The following is a 21,874-nucleotide window of genomic DNA, read 5'->3' on the forward strand; positions in this document are numbered from 1 at the left end:
TCCAAGCATGTTCACTGGGTAGAAGCATTGGAAACATCTGGAATGTCAGGGAGATTGTTTGGGCACATCAGTGAGCTAGTATATTTCCAACATCAAAAATCATTGGAGGAACATTTAATCACAGAGAATACTTACAACATAGTAAGCAGGGTGAAGTGATGTGGTGTGCCTATAATGTGAACTGATTTTATCAAATTGTATAGGCATAGAGTTTAGAAGGGATGGATAACCGTGTTAACAGTACTTTTCATAATGGACTAATTTTCTTGGAAGTATTTTCTATTCCTTTGTAAGAAGTCTATTTTCTTTCTCTATTTCAACCCCCCCCCCCCCCCCCCCCCCCCCCCACCTTTCTCCCCTCTAAGTCCCTTGATCCAGGAACCTTTTACTTTTGGGGGAGAATTGTATTCCCTTATGGTTTAATCAGAGTACTATGTTTACTTAGGGTTTAATCAGAGTACTACTCTCTTGCTGCTAATTGTCCACTGAGTTTGGAGGATACTTTGTAAGAGTTGCTGTTCAAAGCAGAGTAAGGGCCAGGGCAGGACGAGGAGGATGTGGGAAGAGCACTGAATGGGGAAATAATTTGGTTCTCATTCCCCACTGACTGGCTATCTTTCTTGTCCTTAGTGTCCTCTGATGACAAAAGGTTTTCCCTAGAGTTCTTCTGGAGAATGTGACTGATTTTTGTCAGTTGCTGTGTCATAAGGGACTTTCGATTCTCTCACGTTTTATAGAGAAAGAAATGCAGGCTTAGGGAAGAAGGAAGCTTGCCAAGGTTAATTAGGAGTTAACAGCAAAGCCAGGACCAGAGCCAAAGTTTCCCAACTGCTAGTGCAGTGTCCTTTCCTCTGCTCAGAACCCCAGGGCCCCCCTCCTCAGAGCTGACCCACTGTGTCAGGAGAGGGGTAATTTATCTTTTCTTTTCTTTTTTTTTTTAGTGTTTGTTTATTTCTGAGACAAAGACAGAGCATGAGTGGGGGAGGGGCAGAGAGAGAGGGAGACACAGACCCCGAAGCAGGCTCCAGGCTCTGAGCTGTCAGCACAGAGTCCAACGTGGGGCTTGAACTCACAAACCGTGAGACTGTGACCTGAGCTGAAGTTGGTTGCTCAACTGACTGAGCCACCCAGGTGCCCCATCTTTTTTTTTTTTTTTTTTTTTTTTAATAATAGGTGATGTTAATGTAATGTTGGTACTGGGCTTGTAGGCAGGGCCGCCCCTCCCAGTGTGTGTGTGTGTCTACACATACAAATGCAAAGTGAATAGTCATATTTACAGAACTTAGTGCTTAGTATGCACAAAACAGTGTTCTCAGCCCTGTGGATGTTGTGTGACAAATTAGCCTCTTAACAATTCCAGAGGCTCTGTTAACATTTCTTGGGTGCAATTCTATTAATTTTTAAAATATTTACAATGATTTATATGCAAGATGTTTATATGCATTTGTATAGTATAATAAAGTTACAATTTTTATTTATTATTAGATGAATGCATTTTATGTATCCTTATTAAATAAAACTTTACTCATGGGATCATAATATACATCCTCTTGCCTTTTGCCATTTTAATTTACTGTATCTTGTGGGAGCTTTTAATTTCTAAACTTAGGTCTGCTTCTCTCATGCCAATGAGTTTGCATCTCAAGAATTGTACTGGGGCAGCATCTAAATTGCTGAAAGGGAGACCCAGAATATGGAGGCAGTGTCACTCACCAGCCCCGGGCTCCACAGTGAAGCTGGTGAAGCTTGTGTCTCCCGTGTTACTGCTCCACCATCTTGTGTGGGGTTCGCCTGCCTCTGGGGCAGGAGCTGCCTCATAACCACCAGGTCTGAGTCCAACTTGAGGGAAGGAGGAATGTGGATGACAACACTTCCTTTTTGAAGATGTGACTCCAGAGTCGCATGCTGCTTCCATTCACCTCCTCTAGACCAGAAATTGGTCTCAGGGCTCAGGCTCACCTCACTCACAGAGAGGCAGGGAAATTCAGTCTGGCTGGATAGTCACGGGTCAAACTAGAGCGTGAGGAGGTCCTGCTGTGGAAAGGAGGAAGAAGAAAGTTCAGGCTGGGGGGACAGTCCCCTACGGTCAGCCATCCCGGGCAGTGTGTAGCAGTGGGGCTCGGAGGGGAGAATGGAAGTCAGAGCTGCTAAGTACAGGGCTGTGTTTTGGTATCACTGGCATCTGTGGAAGCTGATGTGGGGTGTGGAAGGCTGTGAAGGATATAGAATTACTAGACCAGCTGCTCCAAAGGCAGTGATAGTACCGTATTCATTTTTTGGTCACGAGAACTTGACTCGCTGCTGTGGCCATCAGCTAGCCAAGAGAAGAGTGAGGTAGAGAAGGTTCAGAGATTAAGAGAAGGCTTTTCCTGCATTTTAGAAGGTGCCCATGTATCCAGCATTTGAGCGCTTGCCATATGCCAGGCACGGATCTAGACTCTGAAGCTGCAGCAGTCACCAGCAGATCCGCTGTGCTTCATAAGCCCACATTCTGGTAAGCAGTGACAGGGAGACAGAGAAGGAAAAACATTCGAGTGGCAGTGGATACTCTGATGAAAAGGAAGCCATGTGACGGGCTGGGTGACTGAGGGCTGACTTTAGGTTCAGTGACAGGGGCAGCCTCTTTGGGGGAAGGTGAAATGACAGATAGCCAGTCCGCCATGTGGCAGAGGGGTCCCACTCAGGAATCATGAGCTGGGCATGTGTGGGAGTAGATGTGCTGGGTGGTGGTAACGTCATGAGCATGGTGGGAGAGGCAGGTGGGGACTCCCATCATGGAGGGTTGGTAGATTACAGGAAGGAATCACTATTTCTGAGTATCCTGGGAAGCCCCTGGAGGGCCTGAACCAGGACAGTGACGTGCTCAGTTTTCTGCCTCTAAAATCACTTTGGATGCAGAGAGCATAGATTGTTCGAGAGCAAGGGGGGAAGAATCAACAGGGCTGGCTAGCTGGCTGTTGTCTGTCAGTTGGGTAAAAGATGGTGGCTGCAACAAAGGCAACTGCAAGAATAGAAAGAAACATTCTAGATCTATTTCAGTTAGAAACAAGGTGTTCTGATGGATTGAATGGGCACAAGGCAGCGAGGGAAAGAAGAACCAAGGTTTACTCAAGATGTGTTTGGTTGGTGTTGGTTATGTTTGAGGTAACGGTTCCATGATCTCCAGTTGAAGCTGGTAAGTAGGCAGTTGGTTAAGAGTCTGGAGATCTGGGGGAGATTTTTCTGGCTAAGTAGTGTCATGGCTCTCTTAGGGTGCACTTAAATTCAGACTTTGGGTTATAGCTTATACCACTACACCAAAATCATTAGGGTGTGATGGGTGTGAGGTGTGTCCCTTTCTGTGGCTCCCATGGTTTTTGAAAGACAGATGAAAGATTATTTTTAGATGCAGGGTAAGTCGTTGGTTGCCAAGACTACCCCCAGGTTTGATAATTTGCTAGGAGAACTCACAGGATTCAGTATTCAGTCTTGATGCCTAAGTGAGAGGCTACAAAGCAAAATCAGCACAGGGGAAAAGGTACAGGGGTGAAGTCTGCAGGAAACCAGCATGAGCTTCCAAGAGTTTTCTCCCAGTAGTCCTACATGATGTACTTCCTTCCCCCCAGTGACAGGTGAGAACACACGTGGAATGTTTTCTATCGGGGAAGCTCAACAGAGACTCAGCACCCAGGGTTTCACTGGGACTGATCACATAGGTACCCTCTGCTTAGCATATACCAAAATTCCAGACTCCCAGAGGAAAGCAGGTGCTCATCACAAACGATATTGTTTGTAAAGTTTTGACACAATGAGCCCCCCCTTTTTTTTTTTTCCAACGTTTATTTATTTTTGGGACAGAGAGAGACAGAGCATGAACGGGGGAGGCGCAGAGAGAGAGGGAGACACAGAATCGGAACCAGGCTCCAGGCTCTGAGCCATCAGCCCAGAGCCCGACGCGTGGCTCGAACTCACAGACCGCGAGATCGTGACCTGGCCGAAGTCAGACGCTTAACCGACTGCGCCACCCAGGCGCCCCACAATGAGCCCCTTTTATCAGGGTGGTGGGGATCCTTTCCAAATTCAAGTTTTCCGTCACCAGTCAAGGGCTGAGCTTGTAAACAGCCTTTAAAAGGATAGTGGTTAGGGCTGCTGCTACATTAGCTCTTTTCTACACATAGAGAGGGTGACTTCTTATCTTGCAGTTTCCCAATAAACTTGAATCTATATCCTCACTGGCCTGCTTATGGCCGAACTGCTCCCGTGATTTCTTTCACCTGTTTTCCCTCACCCTGACGCATACACCCTTATTCACCCTGAAAGATTAGGGGAGAACACATGTGGATGGAGTAAAGCTAAATTGCCAGAGCGTGCTGTGAACGTGACATGCGCGGGAACAACAGTGTGTGTACCATCAGGAAATGTGTGGTCTCCCACTTGGAGCAGTGGTGGGTAGCTGTAGCAAACAGTGGCTCTTGTGCCTTTCTTAAAGATTACCTGTTAGTCACCCAACATTCAGTTACTTTGTTTGGGGAAGGAAATTACAGGGTATCTCCTCCCAAAGAGGAGTTGCTTTGTGGTTCTCGGGCTCTGTGAATGACACGTGTTGGCTTTAATAGTGAGCTGGAGAGTTTTGACTTCTTTCTGGATCATGATGCTACATCCCTTGCACCAGGGGAAGACATTGTCACTGGAAAGGTGGAGCAGGCTGTAAAAGGACCAGGAGCTTTGGAGCCAGTCCAGGGTTTAGGTTAAATTGTAGTCCTGATACTTAGTAGCTTGGATCCTTGGGCAAGTTGCTTGACCTCTCTCAGCTCTTGTTTTTATGTGGGGCTGAAATGTGTGAAGCCCATGTATGGATCAAATGAGATAATTCTGGAAGGGGTCTCTTACAGTGCCAGAAATATAATCGATACTTAAATATTGACTGGCGTTACCATATAGTATAGGAGTTAATTCCTGCCATAGAGTTAATTCCTCATTATAAATACACATATATGTATATTTATGTACATATGTATGTATGTGTATAATATAAAGTTTGTATATTTGTGTACATTTATACCCCTTAGCACGTGTTTGAGTGCTTATGTGCTGGCCATTTCTTCTGTTACTGTAGTGGATAAAATACTTAACCTTTTTCTTCTGTGCAGCTTAATCTACTTTTAAATCCCTTGATTCTTTAGGCTATTTTATGCAGCCAAGATCACTCCAAGGCCAACTGCTAAATGTATAGATTAATGATGTTACTTTCCTTTAATTGCTAGGAGGATTATGTACCCCTTCAGGCTAGGGACAAGGTCAGTGGTATTCACTGCCATATCCATAGAGTGCTTGCCATGTAGGATTTTCTGTCATATGTATTGCATTAAAGTTAAAAACTCTAATCACTAGTTTCTGCTTCTACTTGTCAGGTATTCTGGTTGGGAACTTCAGTATTGAGGGGGAAGCCTATTACTGACAAGGGATGACTCCTAGGAGTAGTGTTGAGGCTCACCCCTGCCCATGTCAGAAATAGTGGGGACATGTTTAATCATGCAGGGTTCCTGGTACAAGGAAACTGTGAGTTTAGGCACACGATGAATGGTGCATGTCCAGCATTCAATCTGGGATAATAATCATCTGCAGTGAACTTTACCTGTATTGTGAAATTGACTACCAGTGACCTTAGTCTTTGCTCGAAGAACAACTTGTTTTATCATTTTTAATTTTCTTCATTATGCCTCTGTCTTTGGGAATATACCTTTGGGAGGAAGGATACCTGTCTTTCTGTCTGTAGTGGGCCTGCCATCCTGTTCCATTGAGACCACTGTACCATAGCTCCCCCTATGGATCCTTTGGAGTAGGACGTGCTTGCTGCTCACCTTTTCTCTGGGTTGGCAACTGAGTAGTAATGCTCATTTTCTGAGCATGTCGAGCTGTGTATATTTCAAATTCCTGTTCTCCAGGTCTCAGTTACTGCCCCAGCACAAAATTTGGAAACCTCGAGGTGTTTGGAGATCAGTAGAGGTATAAAGGGTGTGGCATTAGTGGTTTTCTTGGGAAAAAATGACAGAGGCCTCAGTTGGTTTTTGTTTTTAAGATTTTATTTATTTATTTATTTAGTTCTTTAGTTAGGTTTTTGAGTAATTTCTGCAGCCAATGTGTGGCTCGAGCTTACAAGCCTGAAATCAGGAGTCACATGCCATACAGACTAAGCCAGCCAGCGCCCCTAGAGGCTCAGTTTTAAGAACATGTCTCCCAAGAGTGGTGGATAATTTTCCCTTTGACTTCTGAGCCACGATGTACCCTGGTGGTAGTAATATCTTCAAGGTGAAGAAGACAATGGGTGTAAGTTGATGAGTGATGGGAGTTACAACAGAACACTGATGTGGTCATTTCTCTCTTTGTATTTCTGTTCTGTCTAGTTTATGACAGTTCTTACAGATGTGTGTGCCTTGAGACTCAGGCATGGACTTTTTTTGGTCTGATGTCTTTCTATATATTCCTTAAGGATCTGAGGACATTACCTATCATGCTATTGCAGGACCAGTTCCTGTGTTTATAATTGGGAAAATGTGTTGTTATTCCAATGTGAGACTCTATATCCTCTAGTGCTGTCAACAAGCAAGGAAATGAGTCTTAGCAGGAAGAATTGATCGTGTATGATCCAAAAAAAAAAAAAAAAAAGGCTCTGGCTATATTTAGTTAGGTCATTGACAATGCAGGTGGTCCAACTTAACACTGACCTAAAGTACTAACCAAATTCTAGAGTTTTCTCTCTCATGCCGATCATTTACAGAAAAACTTCAAGAGATTTTAGGAAATCTGTGTCTTCAAAAGAAGGGAAGAAGCTTTGAAAAAAGGGAAGTATCCTGATTGAGTAATATTTTACTGCTTCTCTCATTAAGAGATGAAATCTGGGGCGCCTGGGTGGCTCAGTCGGTTGGGCGTCCGACTTCGTCTCAGGTCACGATCTCATGGTCCGTGAGTTCGAGCCCCTTGTCGCGCTCTGTCCTGACAGCTCAGAGCCTGGAGCCTGCTTCGGATTCTGTGTCTCCCTCTCTCTCTCTCTGCTCCTCCCCTGTTCATGCTCTGTCTCTCTCTGTCTCAAAAATAAATAAACATTAAAAAAAAAGATGAAATCTTTTTCTACTCCCTTGATCTTGGATCATACTAGCTCAGCTGAACTTCTGGCTGAATGCAGCAGCATGACCAAGCTCACTGAAACCAGCCAAGGGAACACATATAGAATGATGACAAATAATATATTGTTCTTTATGAGTATTGTGTTTTGTGATGGTTTGTTACATAGTGTAGCAAGATAATTGATGGAATGAACTTCTCAGTGAAAGTACTCAGCCAGGGATCCTATTATATTCTCCTTTCCTCTCATAGGAAATCCTCAGGGTAAGGAAAACAGTCTTTCATATTTTAGTATAATTTAGGTCAGTCCGATTGCTTCTCAGTTGTCAGTTGAAAGGGCTGCTAAGTGCTCAGAGCTTTGTTTTATAAGGAAAGGAAGGCAGCTGATTTGGTGTCGTGATTCATTTGGGGGAAAGTACTGTTTGGGAATTGTGCTGTACCAGGGCGGGGCCTTGAGAGCACTTTGAGTGTACTACCAATATGGATCAATAGGAGAGAAAATGAGAAAATACAAGATACTTTTGAAAACTGTGCCTTGAATTGGTTCCATACGTAAAGAGGGGGGAAAAAAAACCTTTATCCTACTTGTATAGGATCTTTTTACTTTTATTTGTTTATTTTTAAAGTAATCTCTACACCCAACGTGGGGCTTGAACCCATGACCCTGAGATCAAGAGTCGTACGTTCTTCTGACTGAGCCAGCCCAGCACCCCTAATTTTGTTTGTAATTTTTGATTGACTACAGACATTGTCTGTAGAAGACTGAGAAAAATTATTTATGCCCAGAAATGAGCATGTCTCTTTGTTAGCCCATCAGTGTGAGATTGAGTCAGTCTAATCAGTAATTGAACTGAGTTTGAGTTTTCTTGGTGGTTGTAGTTCTGTCCTTTTACCACAGGCTTTATTTATTTATTTTTTTTTTAATTTTTTTTTTTGTAACGTTTATTTATTTTTTGAGACAGAGAGAGACAGAACATGAATGGGGGAGGCTCAGAGAGAGGGAGACACAGAATCTGAAACAGGCTCCAGGCTCTGAGCTGTCAGCACAGAGCCCGACGCAGGGCTCGAACTCACGGACCGCAAGATCGTGACCTGAGCCGAAGTCAGCCACTTAACCGACTAAGCCACGCAGGCGCCCCTACCACAGGCTTTAAATTCCTCCAGTACGTTACACGTAGAGTGGGGCCTGGGGTACCCTGTTTTCCTCAGTGTTCTTGCTCTGCCTTCTCATCTTTCAGAAGTGCCTGAATGCCTGGGCTACGGTATATAATCTGCATGCCTTTGCCCCTTGTTCAGCAACACTGTGGTGGTTTCTCCTCTCTAGGCTCCTTGTAGAAGAAGGGGTGGTTCTCAGTTCCTCAGGGCTAGTCTTAGGTTTGTGTGCCTGGAGATACCGTTTTTTTCAGCCCGTCTTTTCGGTAGCCAGTCTCTGACTTGAATCTGCTGTGGGTCTTCAAGACAGTCTCCCACCCATTCTCCAGAGGCAGTGGATCTTTGCCTGAGTTCTGGAGGAAGGACTCCGCCTCCTCCTCCACTTGCTGACTGGTTTTGCTTCTACCTCTTCTCCTGAAGCAGGGGCTCTTGGGCTTGGCCCTGGGGACCGAAGGGTTTGTTGTGTCTCCCAGAGTGGCTTAAGCATGCCCCCCACACCCCCTTTTAAATTGAGATCTAATTCGCATACCATAACTGTCACCCTTTTAAAATGTACAATTCAGTTGTTTTTCCTAACATATGTAACCATCACCAGTGTTTAATTACATTTTTATCACCCCAGAACTGAAGCTTATACTATTTCATGGACATTTCTCATTTCCCCCTACATTTATCCCTAGTCAAATGACTAATGTACTTTCTGTCCCTTTGGATTCGCCTGTCCTGGGCATTTGTTGTAAATGGAATCATACATTCTGTAGCCTTTTTCATCTGGTTTCTTTTAGTAAAAATAATATTTTCAAGATTCATCCATGTTGTACTGTCAGGACATTATTTTATTATTTTTTTATGGCCGTACCACATTTTGTCTGTTCATCACTTGATAGACATTTGGGTTCCCATTTTTTGGCTATCATGAACAGTGCTTCTGGGAACACTTGTATACGAGTTTCTGCAGGAAAAAAAGTTTTCAGTGTTCTTGAGTGTATACCTAGGAGGTTGAGTTGTATGGTGACTCTAGGTTTAACTTGGAGAAACGTCCCGACTGTTTTTGCAAAGTGGTAGCAGCATTCTGCCTCCTCTCCAGCACTGTGTGAGGTGATAGCTGTAGTTTCCATAGGAGGGTCCTTCAAGAAGGGAGGCAAGGGAGCACATGGTCATGGGTGGGGGTTGGTCTGTGTTCAGCCATGATTAGGGGCAGGGAAGGTGATTTGGTGGGGTGTGGTCTTCTGGGCACTCTCTCCTAGCCTGGTGGTCGGAATGTTGTGGTCCTTGTAGAATGGCTTTGTCAATGCCGCAAGAGAGTGCAGTAAGAAATGAACACCATGGGTTATATAGTTAGAGCATGAGTTAGGCGGGCTTGTCTATTTCTGGTTTTAACTATTGGGGTCTGTAGGTGAGCAAAAGGGGTCACTGACATTTTCACCTCACAGACTAGACACTGGTTTTGTTGAGATTGTCCTTCATTTTTACTGATTTGTTTGCTCTCCAGTTTTTTGTGCACTACAGACCTTTCTTCTGGGGTAAGTCCATCCTGTAGAAGCCATATTAGTGTAGGTCTGTCGGTGATAAACCCAGTTATGGTTTATATGAGAAATGTGGGTTTTGTTTCTTTCTTGGAAGATAGTTTTTCTTGATAACCTTGTATATAGTTTGCCGGTTTTAGCATTTTGAGAATTCTCCATTGTCTCCTTTCTCTATTGATGTTGAGGAGTGATGGCCAGTCTACTTGACTATTTATGGATCATCTGTCATTTCTTTAGACTCTTTTTAGAATTTTGTCTTAATGCTGTACAGTTTGATTAAAATGTGTCTAGGCACCAATTCTTGGTGCTTTTTGTATCGATAGGTCCATGTTTTTCATTAGTTCTGGGAGATTCTCAGATAGTATTTCTGGGATATACCATCTGAAGCCATCATCTCTTCCAATATTCTTTCCTTCTTGATCTTTAGTAAGATGTGTGTTAAATCTTCTCATTTCCTTCCTGTATCTATTGCCATCCTTCACATTTTCCATTTTCTTGTTTCTTTGTGTTACATTCTGGATTGATTCTTAAGTATTTCTTTCAGTCTTTGTGATTCAACTGTGTCAAATTTGCTATTGAAATACAAAATGCAAGATGAATTTAAACATTGATTTTAAGAAGTTCTGTTTTCTTTTTCCAATCTGCCTGATCTATTCTCTTGCTGCTTGTTCATATTTTATCTCTTTGCAACGTTTCAGATAATACTGTTTTATACTTTATGAGAATTTGAATATCTGAAATCTTAGCTGATCTGAGGGTAGGGTGGTTAGTACGAATGTGTAGAGCTGTAAATCATTTTTGTTAACTTATTCATAATGCACTGTGTCCTTGATACGTGTTTTTTCCTTGGGAACTCAACATAGTTTTGTTCCACCTTCAATACAAACATTCAACTTTGGTATTTCACTTAACCTTTTGTTGTTGGACATCTTTTCATGACAGTAAGTGCAGACCATGTATTTTTGATGGTTCCACTGTGTGTTTTTCTATGGATGTACCATAATTATGTCCATTTCAACTTTTTAGTTAAATGGAGGGAGACTCTGTAAGACTTGACTGTTTTCTCATCAATCCTCCATGTAATCCTTCCATGCTTCTCCCCAAGCCTTTTTGTAAGTGTCTTTTGAGTGCTTTCTTATGCAAGATACTGTGCTAATAAACTCTTTCTGTGAGTTATATGAATATATCTTTACAGACAACCCAGAGGGAGGTGCCGTTATTTTCACTTTACAGGGGAGAAGGCAGTGGTTCAGAGAGGTCACATGGCTCTCCTGGGGGTCACACAGCTGGACGTGGGCAAAGGCGTCTTGTAAACCAAGCAGCCTGACACCAGAATAGTGAGGACTGGTCTTCCACTACAGCTGGTTTGTGAGGCACTGTAGGTTGATTGATAAAAAAACTTGGTAGCAATTAGAGTCCTTCATAACCTCGAGATCCTCGAGCTCTTCTGTCCTGCAGGTCACCCTTTGTTGCTGTTTGCTCTCTCTGCCTGCAGTCCTGTAAGTGACCTAAGCATCTGGGTTACAGTAGCACAGTTGCAAGGGCTAATAAAGATTTTGCCGTGATGCCTGTGTGCTTACTGATTGGCTGGCAATACTGGAATGGAACAGATAAGCTCTTTAATTTACCGATTATTCATTGTTTTTACAATAGGCCTGGAGTGCAGTGTGTATGTAACCTTGTGCTCCCACAGACTAGGTGGTAAATTCCAGTTCTGACACCTGTAATTGAAATCATCTCTCTCATTCTCCTAGTCAAAGAAACAAAGGTACTTCATGGACTGTGTCACCTGCTACCCACCCCTCCCTTGCTGGTGCTGGTGCAGAACCACTGCAGGACTGTGTTTGGTGTTGACAAACCCACTGGTATGCCTGGTACTTGACTGATCCCTGAAGAGGCACCAGCCATCAGTCATGAGTTCTGTTGAACTCTGAGCGTCATCCAGAGCAAGCCACGTGTGCTCTGGTGAACCAAGTGGAGGGACAGTGGACGGAGCGCAGGGTTTTATTCACTTCCCTGGCTTTGTGCTGGGTTGGTTCCTGCTACAGTTTGGTTTCCAATGCCCTTTCAAACTGAGATGTTAAGATCATTAAAATGTGTGGGTCATTAAAATGTGACTAGGCAACAGAATAGTCAATTTAAATTAATAATACATTTAAATAGTTCCTAAATTTAAATAATTAAAATAATAAATAGAGCCTGCCTGGGCTCTTAAGCGTGAGAGCTTCAAGGTATCTTAGTTTTATGGTTTTTTGTTATTAAAACAATTAAGCAGTCAACTTAAAAGTAATTTTTAAAAACAAATGTTAATGTCGGGGCTCCTGAGTGGCTCAGTGGGTTGAGCATCCAACTTCAGTTCAGGTCTTGTGGTTCGTGAGTTTGAGCTCTGTGTTGGGCTCTGTGCTGAGGGTTCAGAGTCTGGAGCCTGCTTTGGGTTGTGTCTCCCTCTTTCTCTGCCCCTTCCCCACTTGTGCTTGCTCTCTCTCTCTCTCTGTCTCTCTTTCTCAGAAATAAATAAAACATTAAAAAACCCCACAAATACTAATGTGTAATCTTGGTAGTCATTTGTATCTTCTCTTGATTATATCTTTTACCTATGGCTGCTATTAAATATTGCCTGCATTTCTTGCTTTGGAAAACTGTTCTCTTCCTTGTGCTTGATAGATCATGAATTGCATCAGCCCACATGATTTTGGTTTTGGCACTTGGATTTTCTTGTCAGCAGTGAGTGGTGCTGCTGAGAGTTTCTGAATTCTGCTTTCTCCGCCTACCCTTGATCTCCAAAGTACTGTTGATAAAGAACAGAAGAACTAAACAATCACCCTGAAATATCCTATGAAATTTGTGCTCTGATCATAATAGCAGTGGGTCAGAATGAGCTGTGTTTTCCTTATTCACAGAAAATCTAAGTGCTTACTTAGAGTATGGTTGCCTGAATATGTGGTGACTCAGGAGAAGATAATTTTTCTAAGAATTTTGGTGTTTACAGTACTTGGTAAATTTCTCCTGTCCTGCCCCCTTCCCTATTTCTCTTCTGTACCCCCCCCCCTTTTTTTTTTAACATTGGACTTCTGGTAGGATGGGGAAGGAATGGTGGAGACCTGCTTTCTGCTCTAGTCCTCATATTTATAGATCCCAATGGTTACTGCTAGGAGAGTGTAAAAATAGCTGGTGCAAATATGTGAGTACAGTATACAGAGTCGCCCAGTTTCTACACACAGCATCTAGAACCATATTGAACATGCAGATAGGGTTACAGATATTTTAAAAAATTTTCCCCAGATTTCCCCAGTTCTCAACTTTACAGACATATACAGAACACAACCTCCTTCAAAGCATTCCTAAGTTTTCATATTTTCTTTTCAGAGTTTATGGAGTTATAGGTGAACCATGATTCACTTATTTAGCTTTTGAAATACAATTTTGTTTTTGAATTTGGATGTCTTTAAGTATGTTGACATTGTCAAGCATTTCAGATAAAAAGGGAGATAGATTGGTAAAACCGATGAGATTTTTTGAGGTAGCCTGTTTTATCTCTGCTCTGTCCCCCTGTTTTTCTGACTGCTAGTGTCTGGGGCTTGCTTCTTAGCACCTGGGCCACTCTTTACTGAGCTCTTGGCTTTTCTGTGGGGGGAACACACTGGGAAGATAATTCATTTACAGCTTAAATAAAAGGCTTGTTTTGGAATTAGGGGAAGAAAAAGCCAGGACTAAGGCTGAAATTGGGCCCCTGATGCACATGGCATGGGAGAAAGCTGCGTGGGGAAGTCAGTGGCTACTGACTGCCTGTGTGACTCACGGCTCATACTCTGATAATCAAGTTTTTTTTTTACCCCTGGTTGTCAGTACACTCTGTCTGATCTTTCAGAAATTTCCTCTGAGGCTATATTGGATACAGCATCTTATCTTTTGTCCTCATTTATGTGTTCCTTCCTAAAGTGACCTGTGACCAACTAGAAAAAGGGTGAGTGAGGTTTTACAGCTTGGGCACCTGGACTCCTGTGCTCCCGTATCTTCTCCTCTGGATGTCAGATGCTGTGGGAGGCAGGGTAACACACAGAACCAAAAAGTGCCAGAAACTTCGCTAAAGGAGGCCTTTGATGGAATCTGTGTAACCCCCGGTAACCCCTGTGAAGTTAGATAGGCTGTAACCAGCTTCCACCAGCAGTTCCTCCTGTTATTCAGGGCTCCTTGAGCGCGCATTTTCCATTAATGGGCTTTGCCTAGAATTAAGCAGCTATTCTAAATGGTGAATAATTTTGTTAGCTAAAGCCTCAGCCTCTCATGACCAGCGATGTGTCACTTACTTTGGAAGGCACTTTAGAGCAGATCCAGTGCTCCTCAACACTTCCCCTCCCCCATCCTTTTAATATTTTGCTGCTTTCCCTGGGAAGAATTGCAAAGGAGACCAGGTGCCCCGGGAAATACAGGCCCTGCTAATTATCAGAGTGCTTTTTCTTAATCGAGATATAATTCACATACAATAAAATTCATCCTTTTAAAGTGTACACCTCATTGATTTTTAGTATATTCACGAGGTTGTGTAAACTGTTAGCACTAATTTCAGAACATTTTCATCACCCCAAAAAGAAATTCTGCACTCATTAGCAGTCATTCCCCATCTCCCACGCATCCCCTCCCCCAGCCCCTGGCAACCACTAATCTACTTTTTATCGCAGAGTACTGTTTTATATTACACTGAAATCTGTTGTCCCTGCAACTTAATGGTTAGATGGAGGGGGAGGCAGGGGTGGAAGCTACGAGAACACACACTTGGGGCTTAGCCTCTTATTTCCAACTTCTTACTTCCAGGCCCCAAGTGCAGAAGGGGAGGGTGGTCTGCTGAGCCTGAGTCTGGCTCTTCTTGCTTGTGATCATATACACCAGTTGTCTAAAATACCGAGTGTGTGGCAACACGCACGAAAGTTGAGTCTGACCTGATAAGAAAAATAATTTATGGCAAACACCCTTTTAAATAGGAAGTGCGGTATCACTAGCAAAAGCCTTACAGTTCCCCTCTACCTTTTTGTTCTGTAACTTTTAGAATAATCAGAAATCAAATTGTGTAGGATGTTGTCAGTCAAAACCAGAAAAACAAGTAGCTTAAACAGATTGCAGGCTTAGATACGTGAGTTAAGTGTGCCTCCATACATACTTGGGATTCCTGCCCATTGGCCCACCTGGAAGTGTGTGACTTGTAAAGAGGAGTGGGGACTCATTTCAAGGGGGAGAGTAAGTACCTTCAGCCGTGGAGTGGAGAGGAGAGTAGGGCCCTGGGAAGGGCTAACAAAACATCCAAGTGTCTGGGAGCCCTCGGGAACCTAGGGATATCTCCCTGGGCGCTCTTGGATGGAAATAAACATTTATTAGCTATGTTCAGCTCTCCGGGCATATCCCAAATGGTTTCTTAAAGAACTTGAGTGCTGGACCTGGTCCCAAAGTTCTCACTTTTTCTATAGCTTTGTTTCTCAGTTGAAATACGACATGCTACTCTCTTTTGTAGAATTGTTTGACAAGCAGTTCTGGGGACTGAAGGACTTCCTTTCGGCCACTGACAGGAGAGCACAGAGGACAGACTCAGAAACCCAGTCTGTTTGGGCACGGATGCTGGATGCTGGGGAAGCTAGAGAATATGTCCAGAAATCTAAGCCACCAGATTTTGGGAGTGGTTGTCAGAGGCTGTACAATAAAGGTTGTAATTGTTTAGTGCTGGTGCCCTTTTGTCTCCTGCTCTCTGGCTTTCATATTCTTGAAGTGACAGGTGCTGGCAACTTGGAATTGATATAGTTCTTTCTCCCTTGACTTGGCTGATAAAACAGGAACACATTGTTTGGGATTAATGCCTCAAAATGATGGGGTTTAAAAAGTGCATTGAGTAGAGTTGAGTTCACTTGAAACAAGTTTCCTATTTCTGAAAAGATTAATTTCCTTCAAGGATGGTTAGTTTTTTGGTGTGTATTCTGTTAAAATATAGGTTTGGGGAAGTGGTTCAGAAGAATATTTTCTTCTCGAATTATTCTGACCCTCTTTTCTTCTGTTCTTAAAATTTAGTAATGTCTGTCCTTGCTCTCACCTCCAAAAATGCCCAGTAGGGAAATTAATAAAGTAGAAAATAAAACTCCTCTCATCCACCCTTACTTTTCACCCATTGGATTCCTACCTCAGTAGCTACTTTATCACCATTTGGTGTGTATTTCCTTCCAATTACTATTCGTTGAGCATGCAGTGTGCATTGCTTTTATAATTGCTTATCCAAATCCTTTCAGTAATATCCTCAAAAGGTGAACTCTGCTTCAGTAAAAAAATGTTGCCTAGATATTTCAGCTTTATTACAGACCTTTGAGATGTAGTGACTTACAGAGAGTTATCATGAATTGATGCACAGAATTGGACCTGTGTGCCATCTGATGAGCTCTCTGTATTCTACTGAATGGGGATTGATTCTAAAAACAGTAAAACAGTCTTTATGAATTTATTCAAAACGTCAATTTAAGAAGAAGGCCGTCTGTAGTTCAGGGAGGCTCTTTGGGGGAATAGCCAGATTTTCTTTTAGGGTTGCTGCTCAGCCCCTCTGGTTTATGTGTCTTGGGGTGCACTGGTTCACAAGTAAAAATAGAGATCTAATTAAAATGAGTGCCCTTTCTGCAAATAAGAACATTATTTCCATTGTAAATTTCCTGTTTGCTTAACATATTTTTTGTTGTTGCTCTGTTTTAATTTTTTTTTTTTTTTTTTAACAGCAAGCCAGGGCTGAGCAAGAAGAAGAATTCATCAGTAACACTTTATTCAAGAAAATTCAGGCTTTGCAGAAGGAGAAAGAAACCCTTGCTGTAAATTATGAGAAGGAAGAAGAGTTCCTCACTAATGAGCTCTCCAGAAAGTTGATGCAGGTAAATTTATCTTTTCTCGCCTTACATCTTCTCTGCCTGTTTTCCTCTCTAGGAAAAAATGACTTTGATAGAGTACTTTGCTTGAAACATTTATAGCCAAAGTTTTTTGGAGATTAAAAAGACCAGGTAAAGATGGAAGCAGTGTAATACTCCAGACTGGTTCTGTGACTCATCTGCTTGGGTAAGGGATTTTATGCTGTGGGCACCTGAAGAAGTTTCTGATGAGCCTGAAGCCTTAGCACAGGAGCAATTGCTGTAAGTAGTGTTTTGGAAATAGGAGGATTAACAGTAAATGTGGAATTTTTTTCTCCTTTTATGTTGATTCTGTAAGGAATAAATCAACATTTGTGTAGCAGAAATGGGTCTTCTGCATTAAAATATGAGGCTGTAAAGTGAAATGTCAGTTGGGGGGGGGAATACAAGATATCCGTGATCGGTAGTTAAAATTACATACAATCAGGTGTGTTCAAATGGGTGAGTAATAGGTTACTGAGCAAATAAGTATCAGACAGCTATTAAAACAGCATTAATCTCGGATAGGTTATAGAAGACACAACACAAAACATACAGGAAGGTTTGATTTTTCTCATTCAGAGTCTCCTTCCTTTTCTCCTTTCTTTTCCCCTCAAAGCTTATAAATTACAAAAGTAAAATTTGTTTAGGGCAAATATTTTGTATGCTACTTACCATGAATTTAAGAATAAGTAGGAGGGGTGCCTGGGTGGCTCAGTTGGTTGAGCTACCGACTTCAGCTCAGGTCATGGTCTCATGGCTCATGGGTTTGAGCCCCACGGGGGGCTCTGCTGACAGCTCAGAGCCTGGAGCTGCTTTGGATTCTGTGTCTCCCTCTCTCTGCCCCTCCCCCCTTTGCGCTCTCGCTCTCTCAAAAATAAACACTAAAAATTTTTTAAAAAGAACAAGTAGGATATTAAGTTTTCATTACTGAGCACAGATTGTCCAAAATCACTAGCAGATATAAAATTATTCCAGGAGGATAAACTTTGTCAGGTGAGTGTGGAAGCTAGGTAGACGCACCCCTTGTACCCTCCATGCAAGGGCATTGCTGACTGTTTCATTCATTGATTTGGTTGAAGGATGTATTTTAGTGAAGTTATAATAAAAGGATATTTGAGGCTTTTAAAAAGCTTCCTAAATCCTTTTCTTACCTTCCAACATGGACAGTCCTGTGAGAGAAAGCCGGAAGCTTTGGTAAAGAAACTTTAATGTTAAGACTGGACAGTGCTTCAGTCAACTTTGACCCCATCTTTCTGCCTAATTACTGAATAAAGATACTGTTACCGTCTCACACAAAATTCGGTTTCGATGGCTGCTGTTGAAATATGAAGTGTAGAGGTAGCCAGGCATTATTATTGTCCTGCAGAGATTTATGGCACAGTTTCTGTGTGGAACTCGTTATTGATTCGTGTGCATTCAGATTTAGAGGAAAAAATGAGGGACAAGGTTAGTTTGACCTCTGGCTCTCTCTCACCTTGGCAGCATCAGACAACTTACTCTGCATATTGCTTCTAGAACTAGAGGGATGCAATTACAGTTTGTTTTTCTTAGTTTAGCGTGTAATCACGTGCTCTAATTTTAACACTGGAAGAAACAGTGTTTGCTTTCAACTTAAATGGCTATTAGTATTTAGAGTCTTTTACCAAATTATTTATAAAGCAGCCAAAACCTAGCCACATCATGCTTCTGTTCTCTATAAAGGTTCATCTTCACTGTGAATGGTTCTATAGTGTGTAGTTTATTATCATAACCCACCTTTTTCCCAAAGACATTGATATCCCTTAAAATAAGGCACTAAAAGAACAGAAGAGCCATATGCAACAGAAAAAGGAGGTGAATTTAAAGCTATAACCTGGAGAAATACAGTAATTTTTTTTTTCATAATTCTTAGATCTAAAAAAAAAAATTGTTTGGAGCACCTGGGTGGCTCAGTCGGTTAAATGTCCAACTTTCGCTTGGGTCATGATCTCCCGGTCCATGGGTGCAAGCCTTGCATTGGGCTCTGTGCTGACAGCTTGGAGCCTGGAGCCTGCTTTGGATTCTTGTGTCTGCCCCTTTGCCCCTTCCTGCTTGTGCTCTCACTCTCAAAAATAAATAGACATTAAAAAAAAAGCAGGGGGCGGGCTTGCCTGGGTGGCTCAGTCGGTTGAGCGACAGACTTCGGCTCAGGTCATGATCTCACAGTTTGTGAGTTCAAGCCCTGTGTCGGACTCTGTGCTGACAGCTCAGAGCCTGGAGCCTGCTTCAGACTATGTGTCTCCCTCTCTCTCTGCTCCTCCCCCTCTCATGCTCTGTCTCTCTCTGTCTCAGAAATCAAAAACATTAAAAGAAAAAAAATTTTTTTTTTTTTAAAAAGGGAGGGGGGCGCCTGGTGGCTCAGTAGGTTAAGCGTCGGACTTCAGCTTAGGTCACCATCTCACAGTTTGTGGGTTTGAGCCAGGCATCAGGCTCTGTGCTGACGGCTTGGAGCCTGGAGCCTGCTTCAGATTCTGTCTCCCTCCCTCTCTGCCCCTCCTCGCCGACGCACTCACGTGCTCGCGCGCTCTCTCTCTCTCTCTCTCTCTCTCTCAAAAATAAATAAATATTAAAAAAAATTAAAAAAAAATTTTTAAGTAGTTTTATACTTGATCATGAGAAAAATAATTTTCATATATTAAAAACTTAAAATTTTCCAGAGGCATGGATCTTTCTACAGAGATTGAATACTATGCAAATGGAACAGTGCAATAAACTTTTTTTTTTTTTTTTACCAAAAGTAGTATATAACATGTAGCACTAGCCTTCATGTGGCCAAGTCAAAACAAGGAATATAGTATGAAGGTATGATTCTGTTGCTGGGGGAGCTCTTAGTAAGACTGTAGCTCGTTTGTGGTCGAACTTAAAGAATCTGGACAAATGAATACTTAGCATGTCTTCAAGACCATCTCTCAGGAATCCCAGCTTGGTTCTGTGTACACACAGACATATATGTATATACACACATATATACATTGTAGCAAAATATACATAACATAAAATTTGTCATTTCAGCCATTTTTGAGTGTATAACGTGGTGGCATTAGGTACACTGTTGTGCACCCATCACCACTATTCATCCCCAGAACTTCTTGAAAACCAAACTCTCTGTACCCATTAAAGAGATACTCCTCATGCCCCCTTCCTGGTTCTTAGGCCCTTGAAAGGAGATGGGTGGCAGGGAGTTGAGGTTGACGTCTCTGGCAAGTTCTAGACCTATGTGTGTTCTGTGGCATGACAGATGATCTCTCACTTTAGACTTCAGCTATCACAGCATACCTTTGTTGTAGAACCCCAAGGCCCTCCTCTGTTGTTGGCCAGTTGGAGAGAGCTCATCTGGCTGCGGGAGGGTCTGCCACCCTCTGTTACCCATCCTGAGGCTTGCCTCAGGATATCAGCCCCTTTGTTGAAGGCTCACATTTTCTGCCACACAGTGTGGAAGAACTGATCTCCATCTGGAGATTTTTTAGGCTAATTGGTACCAGTAGACTTTTCTAATTTTGTAATTACTTTAACATGGCTCTCTAGGATGGTGCTTCTAGATAGACCTTTTTTTTGAAAAGCCTGAGAAGAGAAACTGTATGCAGGTGTTCCTGATAGACGAAAGAGTGAATTGACCTGTTCACCATGAAAGTATTTTGCCTTTTTCACCCCAAGGCCACTGAGGCCATTTGTGGAACAATTTTGGTTTTGTCACCGTGCTTTGACTGTTGTCTCTCATAGTGATTGGACAGTGCTTTTATGTGCATTTCAAAGGGATTCTTTGGATCTGAAAACAAACTGAGATCATTGCTGTGGGGGACACGCTTCCCTTCCCTTCCCTTCCCATCTGCCATAACAGAACTGGTATCTAATACCTTTACAAATGGAAGTTTATTTAAGTGTGGATGAGAGGAAATCCTTTTGTCCTAGAAGATCAAGTTTGGGATATAGCCTAAATATTTTTACATATATTAAGCATCACTGAAACAAAAACACACAAAAAGCATGCTTTCTCTCTTGCTTTTGTATATATCCCCTAGATGGCCAGAAAATTATACTTTCATTTTATGAAAACTTATTTGAAAAATCTGCATCCTTTTGAGCCCAGACCATAGAATTGATTATCTGATTGAGAACTGTCCCAAAAAGAACCTTCTGGTACTTTTGCTAAGTTCAGCACAAGCCTGCATCTGAACCAGATTCAGCTCTGGAATGCCTCAAACAGAAGTTGTAGTTTAACCAGAATTTATAATTAAAATTTACAAGAAATGTTTTGTGAGCAAACTCTTCATCAGATTTTGATATATAACATGTACATTAGAAAAACAATCTAAAAGACTATTTTCCAAAATGTTAGTTGTAATTATATTTGGGTGCTAAGCTTTGGGTTATATTAGTTTTCTTATATCCTTTTCCTTCTTATTTTGTAAAAGCAACCTGCATTACTTTTGTAAATAGAAAATGTCTTATTTCCTAAAAAGGAAATTGAAAAATTCTGATGCTTGTTTTGTCCTTACCTTTTGGAACCTTCTGTGTCATTGGCTTTGAGAGCTCAGAGTGTTATCATAGCTGTGACTGTCATGCATCATAGTGCAGTGAAGCCTGCTGCAGTCTTGGGTGCGTTTGCAAGTGAAAGAAGATTCTGGAATGCTCAAATCATTAAGAACTAGTATTATCAGACTGCTTTAATACCTAGCTTAACTGTCTTGTCAGTCCTAATATGACTTATTCCACAGGCCCTCAGTCTTAAAACTATTTTTTTTAAATAATTCTTAACTCCCCTGTTAACTACCAATCACCAATCATGCATATTGGAAGACCTGTCATTGCTGAGATTGATAATGGCTTTAGCAATCCTGGAGTTTTTTCACTTGCTTTGATGCAAGCCTGATGCATCAAGTTTACTTCTGCTCTTTGGGAAGTCCTGTTTTTGTCTGCAATCTTCTCAACTGCTGCCAATTGCTAATGAATACTTTTTCTTTTTTTAAAGCCCTGGAACAGGGCTAAGATAAGAAGGGTACTGGGTATTACATATATATCTCTGACTTTTTTTAATCTAATCCAACTTTTAAATTTTAGACCTTAAAATAACAAATAGGTTAATAGTTTTGTACTTTAAAAAAAATTTTTTTTTAACATTTATTTATTATTGAGAGACTAGAGAGAGACAGAGCATGAGTGGGGGGGTGGCGA

The 21,874-nt window shown here is 42.0% G+C and overlaps 1 protein-coding gene across 1 annotated transcript in view; it reads left to right on the forward strand.

The window, feature by feature from the left end:
* The window catches only part of CCDC6 (coiled-coil domain containing 6), a 104,602-nt gene that overhangs the window by 34,365 nt on the left and 48,363 nt on the right, over window positions 1-21,874 (forward strand). Inside the window, 1 exon segment of the mRNA XM_030334345.1 lies at window positions 16,520-16,669. Within this exon segment, the coding sequence (XP_030190205.1) occupies window positions 16,520-16,669 (150 nt within the window).

This window comes from Lynx canadensis, chromosome D2 (genome assembly GCF_007474595.2).
Source record: "Lynx canadensis isolate LIC74 chromosome D2, mLynCan4.pri.v2, whole genome shotgun sequence".
Taxonomy (NCBI): Eukaryota; Metazoa; Chordata; class Mammalia; order Carnivora; family Felidae; genus Lynx; species Lynx canadensis.